The 11,286-nt window shown below is 38.9% G+C and overlaps 1 protein-coding gene across 1 annotated transcript in view; it reads left to right on the top strand.

Moving 5' to 3' along the window:
* LOC118767006 overlaps window positions 1-10,963 on the top strand; it is a 22,747-nt gene extending 11,784 nt beyond the window's left edge. Inside the window, exons 3-4 of the mRNA XM_036510912.1 lie at window positions 7,265-7,434; window positions 10,918-10,963. Coding sequence (XP_036366805.1) covers window positions 7,265-7,434; window positions 10,918-10,963 — 216 coding nt within the window. The remainder of the gene's footprint in view (window positions 1-7,264; window positions 7,435-10,917) is intronic.
* The last annotated feature ends 323 nt before the right edge of the window (window positions 10,964-11,286 follow it).

The following is an 11,286-nucleotide window of genomic DNA, read 5'->3' as shown; positions in this document are numbered from 1 at the left end:
TTCCTGATGAGAAAGACACAATATGGTCTCATTATTCAATCGGATTTTGGTAAATTGTGCCTTCGAACACGTGTAGAATGAAATAAAACGATTTCTGTTCAATCTTCGTTCAGCTCCATTTCTTCAATCACCAATAATATTTTAATTTCAATTATCCGCACCAACGCACAGTTGCAACACCATATGGTTGTACCTCCAACCGTGCTGTCTTCTGCTGTGATTCTTGCTACCAAGGTATCGGTTAAACTTTTGATTAATCTGCTACAAGATTATTCATCTTTCTATTTCACATAATATATATATATAATATATATATATATATATATATATATATATATATATATATATATATCTATATATATATATATATATATATATATATATATATATAATATATATATATATATATATATATATAATATATATATATATATATATGACTGTGTGGAGGCGCCGTGGCTCAGTGGTTTGGGCAGCGGACTCACGGTTGTCGGATCTCGGTTTCGATTCCCAGACTGGGCGTTGTGTGTGTTTAAAGATCCACGGGGCTCAGGGAGGGGTTTTTGGTGTTTTCTGCTGTACTCTTTCGCTGCAACTTTCTCCCTTTCTTCTGTTGGCCTGCTCGCTTAGCCAGTGGGGTGGCGTCATTTGAAGGCTAAAACAACGCCCAATTCCTTCCTCCTTGACCTTAACACTACTAACCCTACAACACGCAAAGATTAACAGCCACAACCACACACACATACACACACACATGCACACACACACACGTGTTATCCTTGCACACATACATACACACACACTCACACGCAGATCACCGCGCCCGCACATATCCACACTTACACACACATTCCTCCTCCTCTACCTCTCTCCTGTCTCTGAAAGAACTTTTCTTCACCCATTTTCTTCCGGTCATTCAAAATGTGACCGCGCGTGTACCGTTGGCGATTGTTTTCCCCTGTCATCCCTCCCCTGGATCTTTCCTTCTCGTATGTTTCCGACGAAGAGCTCCACCCCAAATGTTAAACCTTCCTTCTTTCCATCTTTCCTGAACGTCCAATAATACTATATTTGTTCCACGTGTTGTTTTTTTGTGCTTTCTTGTTTGAATTAAATTTAACTATTTATATACATGTATATATATATGTACATATATGTACAGACATATATATTATATATATATATAATATATATATATTATATATATATATATATTCAACAATATAAGGAATGGTCATAATAGGACATTCGACTTACTAGAAGGAGCAGCCAAACTCAAACCGCTAAATACCCTTATATTTATTAATTAATGATTTTTTGGCTAATTTTGAAATTAAATCAGCAGTTTATATTTGCTGCTGAAAGACATCGCGATTGCGGTAGAATTTTGAAAATTTAGAGCATATGGACTGGAGGCTTTTTTACCATCGCCTCGTGGACATATACTCATCATAGGCTTCTCTGCTGACGCGGCACGCCAGATGTAAATATATGTAATTTAATTAATTTGTTTACAAAGTTTGCAGAAACTATGCATAGTCCAGAGATGAAAGGGGAAACGTTTTTATTTCTCTTTCTATTTCAGAATTACAACTAATTTGCGGTTTGAGTTTGGCTGCACTTTCTAGTGAGTCGAATGTCCTATTATGGCCATTCCTTATATTGTTGAATGTATAGTATATAGTCTTTGACTATCTTTTCTTTCTCACTAGACCGCTGGTAGCAGAGAATTTTTTCTAGAATTTTTTGCTACACTTATATTTATATATATATGTATATATATATATATATATATATATATATATATATATATATAATGTAGAAATATGTGTGTGTATATATATATGTATATGTGTGTGTGTATATATATATATATATATATATATGTGTGTGTGTGTGTGTGTGTGTGTGTGGTGTGTGTGTGTGTGTGTGTGTGTGTGTGTGTGTGTGTGTGTGTACTAGCAGACATACCCGGCATTGCTGCGGATTAAAATGGCAAAGTTGGTATATAATATATTCCAGTCATTTTGAAACAGGTGATATGGGAAAGTGCAACATTGACAACAAAACATTTGTAGAGTAAATGCTGGGCTAATTCGACTAAGCAACATGCTATGCGTCCGTTTGGAGTGTTTCAGGCCCTAACCTGTCATGCAAAATTGGAGGTGGAGTTTGAGTGATTTTTGAACACACCGAAAAGCTGTTAGTGGATATACTCTCCATTGCAGCAGTGTGCGCTGTGTCTAACACGACCCATCATCGGAAATTTTGACACCTCACGTCGGGTTTGTTGTCCTACATCACTCATAGAGCAAATTTCGCGGAACTGTGGTTGTTCATTCGCAGGTACCAGGGAACCAATGAGGGGATAGACTTGCCCTTGAACTTTGACCTCGGCGTAAATTCATGTTTATCTATCTTCTTAGATTCACCAAACGATGTCATTTGAAATTCAGAGTTGTATTCTCTGATGTTGTTCAGAAAATCGTTTGACGGGATGGAAGCGCCTTCTAGAACGTTCCTAAGGGGTAGAGATGGTATTGCCGGCAATGATACCTGTCCGAATATGTTGTCATCCATTGCATTGTTTTAAGTTCTAAACGATAATAAATACCCTGAAGTTCTATTTATATGATGCTATTTCTATTTATTCACAGAACCGTTTCATCTCCAAGAAATCTCTCGACGATAAACCTGATGACACACCAAGTAAGAACTAATTTTACGGCTAAAGTCTTTTACCCGTGTCTCCTTAACCAATGATTTATAATTTCACCAACTTTGAATTAATTCCACATTACTATCCATATGTCCACAATAATATATACTAAGACACTTGCCTGAATTTATTTCGAAATACGTTCTACTTTACAATAATTTCCTAAATAAAATGTTACTCTAATATACTATGATATTTATTGTGTGTGTATGAGTACATATGCCGTTCTACGTCGAGAATTGTTTCTGCCCGCACGGTGCCCCCGAGGGTGCCCTTCGCCGAGTGTCCGAGGCGGCCGGTACGTTCACTGTAAAAAAATTAGAGCACCCAGAGCGAGCCCCACTCTTCATCTGAGAATCAAATGCCCGAGCTGGCGCTTCACTGCGTTTATATCTACAATTCAGCATTCTGTCCACTCTTGTGTTACCAATCATTCGTGAACAGAGACCCGAAATAATGATGTTCCACTTTCCAACACAGTGCGTATTTGTCAATCCTGCCTTAGGGTACTCGGCAGCCAACCCATTCAGTGCACGTTGTTGGTGACCATCAGACGAATCAGGTAGCAGCATGTCGTCTACAAATAACAGTCGACCGATCACGTAGAGATGAATTGGGATACCTCTACCACAATGGCTGCGCATATTCAACCAGATCACAAAAAAGAATGTGAGAAGGGGCACTAACAATGCACACTTCAACTAAGTGAAACCTTCACGTTGAAAACTTTCGACTTTTGCATAAATACACTCATTTGAGCATCCATATTCGCCCGTTCAACTCAACTTCCTGGTAAACCATCCGCAACATGCCTCAGGGCACGTGATCTTGTGCCTTTTCATGGTTTACAGCGTATTCCTCTTGGAAATGCTTCAACGTTTGCTGGAATATCTATCTTTGAACGACTATCTGGTCGAGCGTACAGCGTCCAGGATAGTAATCTTGGGCACGACAATTTCCCTACATATCTTTCCCTCACATCTAGTGTAGACTTTTCTCTAACTAAACACACACTTTGGTCTCTGTTTGAAAAAATTGTGATTGTCACCCCATATTACCATTGCCTTGGTGTGTTTTCCAGAGGTCTCATCCACATAGGTCCCATCCACATAGCCGAACGTGCTTTTCACCAGCAGCTTTATCACTTTTAAGTGAATTTAGCTAAAATAAGCGTTCAACCGAAGAAGAAAGTGCCCCCAAAAATTATACGATAACGAATCCATTTCTAGGTCCAATTTCAATCAGGCGGGTCACTCTCAATTTGGATGCAAAAGTCTCCACATTTTGGTTTCTGATCCCAGCATTCTCTGCGGTTCCAACTGTATTCTGTAGGTCGCACTGTACTTACCAATTTCCAGCGTTCGGCAGACTAGGAATTTTCAGGTTTTTAGACATTTAGGTAGTGACGAGTTGACAACTCCACCCCTCCATTTACCCGAATTTCAGCAAAGAGTGAAAGATGACCGAAATCTATCAAAAACCTCTGTCACCAAGTATTTCTATACCAGGCACCCTTATAAATATCCCTGTCTTCAAATAATATCTATACCATAGAGAGGAGAGTGTGTATCCTGCACAGAAGACTGCTATGACCTCTCCATTAAGTTCACTGACGACATTCCTTCCAATCAATCCTTCTCACGGTTATCAGTGCCAAGGTGTGCACTGAAGTCTCCTTGCAGGACAAATGACTTTACCCCAAATATATCTAAAGCTGACGTGAATTTGCTTAGGATTGATTTGTATTTGACCTCGGTGTTTGCAACATATACATACAGTACGCTAAGGGCTCCAAGGAATAGCCATACCGCGTCATCCATCGAGTGGGATAAAACCCGTTGCGTCTGGATCTTGAGTGGAGGAGTCCATTCGGGAAATATATTGCAGTCTCCACCCAACTTAATCTTGGATGCATGGGGAGGGAATACAAAATATGCGTGTTCCATGACCCCGAAGCAGGTCCAGAGGGATCAACCGTTCATAATTAAGAATTAGACTGTCAAAACCGGATGAGATAAAACGCTATATCGGTGTCTCCTCAAGAAAGCTTCATTACTTCGGAGGCGTACAATTGGAAGTAGGCTGGAAACTCCACCGTGCAGGCGTGGTGCCAACTATGTCTGCACAGGCGGAAGTGGGATGCTCACAATCCCTGGCTTTCGGATTGGATTATGAAGTGAATCTCACTAGGTATTAAGGGATACCTCCTGAAGCTCAAGCAGAATGAAGGAGTGGTGTAGCTGCTGGAAGTAAATGTACCCAATAGCGAGGGCAAATACAAATGCTTCCTTAACAAATTCACTGCAGCTTTGGATATATTTGGGGTAAAGTCATTTGTCTTACGGGGAGACTCCCGTGCCCACTTTGATAACCGCAAGAAGTATTGATTGAGTGGAATGGCGTCAAAGACCTTAATGGGGTGGCCATACTAGTCTTCTGTCAGGAAACGGACTCTCTTCGCGCCCAAACACCAAGCTGATATTTGTAATTGACCAATCAGTTACCAGGAATTGATAATATGGTCTACATATCTATAAAAGAAGAACTTAATCATTTTTATTGTCACAAATATATATAAATATATATATGTATATATATATATATATATATATATATATATATATATATACTCACATTCAAGTTCAACTACAAAACAAACATCTGTTCTTAAGGGAGACAAATACACATTCTGATATTCTGAGATTAATCTCTCAATTCGTTGACATCAACGTCAACAACAGGCTCAATAGACAAATGACTAATTTTCTTCGTTTAAAATTTATTCTTAGCGAATCATTTACTTCTTTCATTCTGATTTTCATTCATTCACTCATTCTTTTTCTCTTAACTTCTAAATTTCTCTCCTCTCTATCAATTCCTTCCAAGCCAACAACTTCCTTTGTATAGGATTCAAAAATTCTTTCTTTTAAACTAAATTGTGTTATTTTATTTCACAGAACCCGGTCCCGGATCATTGTATACCCGGTGGGCAGAAAGAACTACTTGTCCTCCTTATTCAAACCTTGTATATGACGGTTAGTATACTCTGTATTTCTGTCCTCTCTTTCTCTCTTTATCTTTCTCTTCTTCTCTTTTTATTCCTCTCATTTTCTCTTCGTGTCGACACCTCTCTTTCAGTTTCTCTCACACACCTTCAAGCAAATCATGTGATATATCACGTTTGAAACGATACCTATAGACCCTATAGTGACTGCACAAGACTGCTCACTCCTTTGTAGGTATTTGGTCAAATTAGAATTTAAATGTTGTCTACTATGGACCAGGTGAAAAGGTTGTTGTCTAACTACCTTAAATTATAGATAGGGACTAGACTGGATACGGATGGTGGTATTGTACGTGAGTGACCAGAGCTGAAAGTGGCCACTTGACTATCATTAACTAGAGAGTCTATTGATTGTAGTTATAGACTACATTGAACAAGGTCTCTTAGAATTGATGAATGAATGTTTATGGTTAATGAAGTGAACGCAGAATGTACAATGTGGACTGGACAGACCACACACTGTAACTAATGGACAAAGCTAACTTAGGGTCGTATGTATTATGCAAAATGTGGAGGGATGAATTACCACTAAGATAACACAAATGAGTACATATTGCACTACTATTCTTCTCCACCTCAACCTACCACTTCAACCTATCTCTTTTCATGAAACACCTCGCCTCATTAATTGTCCAGTGTATCTTTGTAAGGTAACACCGGCACATCCAATTCAAAGCTACTGCTTCCCACATCTTCTCCAACCAACCTCACATCTTTTGTGAATGTGCTCTCTATAAACCCTACACATATTCTTTATCGGTCGCCTCTCCGCTGTCCATTCTTCTTAAGCACTACGCCATCAATGAGCTTCAAAATTCACCCCACCTCAGTTCATGCTTTGCATGAAATAAAATCTCTGTGATCATAATATTATAGTATGTGTTAGGCCCGTCTCGTGGTAGGCCTGACTCGTCCGAGACAAACCGATGTTGATATGCCAGCCACACCCGTATGGTCGGCTAAACAGTATTTCATCCCCTCTTACCCACCAGTTCTCTGCATGTCACCGTCTCTCGTATTGTTCTACTCAAACCACATGCAATTCCCATCACCAACAATTTTCCCGTTCGAACGTGAACGACATCTTTTCCATTTCGGGAAATCACGACCACATGCGTAACAAAATCCCTTTCCTTTCACCGTTTATTGACATCCACACACAAACATCTACCCCAAGCAATACACATCACAACAACAAATACTTACCCGTACACACACACACACACACACACACACAAAAACAAAGACACGCAAACACACACACACACACACATGAAGAGAAGACAAACGCACGACTGCGATCTCATACTCACACAGCTTACACTTACATAAACACTAACATAAACACATACACCACAATTCGTTCACACGCGACTAAACATGACTCCTTTTAAGGGTCAAACTGTAATGAATGTTTCCGTTATTTCATATATAATTTTGCTTAATATCTTTTTTACTTGATTTATTCTTACCAATTCTAGGTGTGGCTGGTGGACAATGGTACGACGACACAGGTGGCGGAAGTAATCTCTTATGTCTACCTAACGACCCCATTTGGGCCAATTATACTACAAAAGTTGAAGAAGGTGGTCACATTTATGGCAGTGAATATCAACTACAAGATTACGACGCCAATACCATCTTTTCTTTTGCTAACACTAAATCACTTCATGATCACAACGTTCCGTGCGCTGTCTGTTTGACACGACAACCTGCTGTTGTTATGATGTTACCAGCCAGAACACAGTGTTACCCTGGTTGGACAGCTGAGTATTCAGGATATTTGATGTCCGAACGTCATACACACAAGGGCAGACTTGAATATGTGTGTGTGGACTATGCACCAGAAGCTGATCCAGCAGGTTACCGAAATGAAAATGGAGCTGTATTATATTTCGTTCAGGCTGCTTGTGGTTCATTGCCATGTCCACCGTATGTCCATGGTCAAGAATTAACCTGTGTTGTATGCAGTAAATATTGAATATAAATTAAATTCGGTTCCATATGAAAATATCTCTGTGAATTTCAACATATAACATAAAATTTTCAATTTTGTTACCTAATATATTCTTTAAAGTATGTCTATCGTTACAATAAACTGTTGTACTAGTTCACAGAAGATATTCAAACAATACAAAAGAGGCGACGTAGAATGCCAGAAATATCTCAAAAACAAGAAAAATCTAAATCTGTCGGAATGATTCTAGAAAACATTTTGTAAGATTTCAGTTTATCAAACTTATCGTTGAAATAAAATGTTATTTTGTTTAACAGTATTTTGTCTTCTGTCTCATGATTCAACAAACCCCAAATAAAATACCACCATAGAATTATATCAGCTTTTCATCTAATACTCGACGCTACTATCTCAGACATCTTACTTTTGAAATTACAACTCGGAATCTGACAATGACAAAGAACCACCACATTATTTAACACAGAAAACACATGATCGCTTCAACAACAACAACCAATTACTTCTAAACAAACCATTTTATTTGCCTTTATTAATCAGGGAAGCTTTCCGTTCAATTCTTACCTCATAACTTATAACCTAAATCTAAATCACAACCTTCCCACCTCTCCACAAATTATGACAAAATGGAACTCTATGCACAGAACACTCACATCATACACTAAACGCTGATATACAAGAATGAGAAAGGAAATCAACCAGAAAAATTGTCTCATTTCAGCAGCAGAGAACATCAAATACGACGATTTCTTTCACTCATCTACGTAAACATACCAGAACCGAAGAAAGGATGGATCCTAGAAGCTGAATACATTTCATGCGAAACGAATACAACACCCATAAAAGTGAGAGTAAAGAGAGCAAATATAGTCAGGGCAAGCACGGATGCTGTGTGTAAGAAGGCTGAGATGTTGTGACCGTCACGTTATATCCAATAGGATACATGACAGTATGTTGGAGTGTGTCGAATATTTGTTAGATAAACGAAGGTTTCGGTTAACAGCATCAAGCTGCAATAAAGATTAAAGATTATTAATGTTTATTATCCCACTATTATTAGCCTGATGGGTAAATCTGCATTCGCTTCTCTAGATTACAAATATTTTCTTGGTTGTAAATCGTAAACAATTGCAGAGAATACGGACGCTGGTAGATCTTCAAATTCATCTTTTGATTCAACGGCATAATTAGACAGTTAAAACGACCGCCATGTGTTTAAGCTGTACAGAGCATGCGCAGCTGCATATGCAACCCGCCATTACAATAGGAAAAATTATGGGACTTTGTTGAAATCTGACATGGCTGTAAGATTTATTTTGTAGCTTATTTGAAATTAATATTAATTCGAGGGCCAAACAGAGAGTGTTACACACACACACAAACACACTAACACACACACACACACACGCACACACAAACATACACACACACACACATACACACACACATATATATATATTAAATTAGGTCAAACTATATCTGAGGGGTCTGATATGCTTCATCTAAGAAAATTTAATCATAACTATGGAATTCCGTCGTACATATGCAGTCCATACGGAAGGTGCACTTGCGAATTGAGTTTCAAATGGGAGACACTGTACCTGTATGTTTTGCTATGATTTATAAAACAAGAAGAAAAATATTCAAAGCTAGTGATAATGACTAGTTAAAAATATGTCCTCTCTTTCTCTCTTTATCTTTCTCTTCTTCTCTTTTTATTCCTCTCATTTTCTCTTCGTGTCGGCACCTCTCTTTCAGTTTCTCTCACACACCTTCAAGCAAATCATGTGATATATCACGTTTGAAACGATACCTATAGACCCTATAGTGACTGCACAAGACTGCTCACTCCTTTGTAGGTATTTGGTCAAATTAGAATTTAAATGTTGTCTACTATGGACCAGGTGAAAAGGTTGTTGTCTAACTACCTTAAATTATAGATAGGGACTAGACTGGATACGGATGGTGGTATTGTACGTGAGTGACCAGAGCTGAAAGTGGCCACTTGACTATCATTAACTAGAGAGTCTATTGATTGTAGTTATAGACTACATTGAACAAGGTCTCTTAGAATTGATGAATGAATGTTTATGGTTAATGAAGTGAACGCAGAATGTACATGTGGACTGGACAGACCACACACTGTAACTAATGGACAAAGCTAACTTAGGGTCGTATGTATTATGCAAAATGTGGAGGGATGAATTACCACTAAGATAACACAAATGAGTACATATTGCACTACTATTCTTCTCCACCTCAACCTACCACTTCAACCTATCTCTTTTCATGAAACACCTCGCCTCATTAATTGTCCAGTGTATCTTTGTAAGGTACACCGGCACATCCAATTCAAAGCTACTGCTTCCCACATCTTCTCCAACCAACCTCACATCTTTTGTGAATGTGCTCTCTATAAACCCTACACATATTCTTTATCGGTCGCCTCTCCGCTGTCCATTCTTCTTAAGCACTACGCCATCAATGAGCTTCAAAATTCACCCCACCTCAGTTCATGCTTTGCATGAAATAAAATCTCTGTGATCATAATATTATAGTATGTGTTAGGCCCGTCTCGTGGTAGGCCTGACTCGTCCGAGACAAACCGATGGATATAGCCAGCCACACCCGTATGGTCGGCTAAACAGTATTTCATCCCCTCTTACCCACCAGTTCTCTGCATGTCACCGTCTCTCGTATTGTTCTACTCAAACCACATGCAATTCCCATCACCAACAATTTTCCCGTTCGAACGTGAACGACATCTTTTCCATTTCGGGAAATCACGACCACATGCGTAACAAAATCCCTTTCCTTTCACCGTTTATTGACATCCACACACAAACATCTACCCCAAGCAATACACATCACAACAACAAATACTTACCCGTACACACACACACACACACACACACACAAAAACAAAGACACGCAAACACACACACACACACACATGAAGAGAAGACAAACGCACGACTGCGATCTCATACTCACACAGCTTACACTACATAAACACTAACATAAACACATACACCACAATTCGTTCACACGCGACTAAACATGACTCCTTTTAAGGGTCAAACTGTAATGAATGTTTCCGTTATTTCATATATAATTTTGCTTAATATTTTTTACTTGATTTATTCTTACCAATTCTAGGTGTGGCTGGTGGACAATGGTACGACGACACAGGTGGCGGAAGTAATCTCTTATGTCTACCTAACGACCCCATTTGGGCCAATTATACTACAAAAGTTGAAGAAGGTGGTCACATTTATGGCAGTGAATATCAACTACAAGATTACGACGCCAATACCATCTTTTCTTTTGCTAACACTAAATCACTTCATGATCACAACGTTCCGTGCGCTGTCTGTTTGACACGACAACCTGCTGTTGTTATGATGTTACCAGCCAGAACACAGTGTTACCCTGGTTGGACAGCTGAGTATTCAGGATATTTGATGTCCGAACGTCATACACACAGGGCAGACTTGAATATGTGTGTGTGGACTATGCACCAGAAGC

This window comes from Octopus sinensis, linkage group LG18 (genome assembly GCF_006345805.1).
Source record: "Octopus sinensis linkage group LG18, ASM634580v1, whole genome shotgun sequence".
Classification (NCBI taxonomy): Eukaryota; Metazoa; Mollusca; class Cephalopoda; order Octopoda; family Octopodidae; genus Octopus; species Octopus sinensis.
The sequence above is the reverse complement of the archived record's forward strand: the minus strand, read 5'-3'. Positions and strand labels throughout refer to the sequence as shown.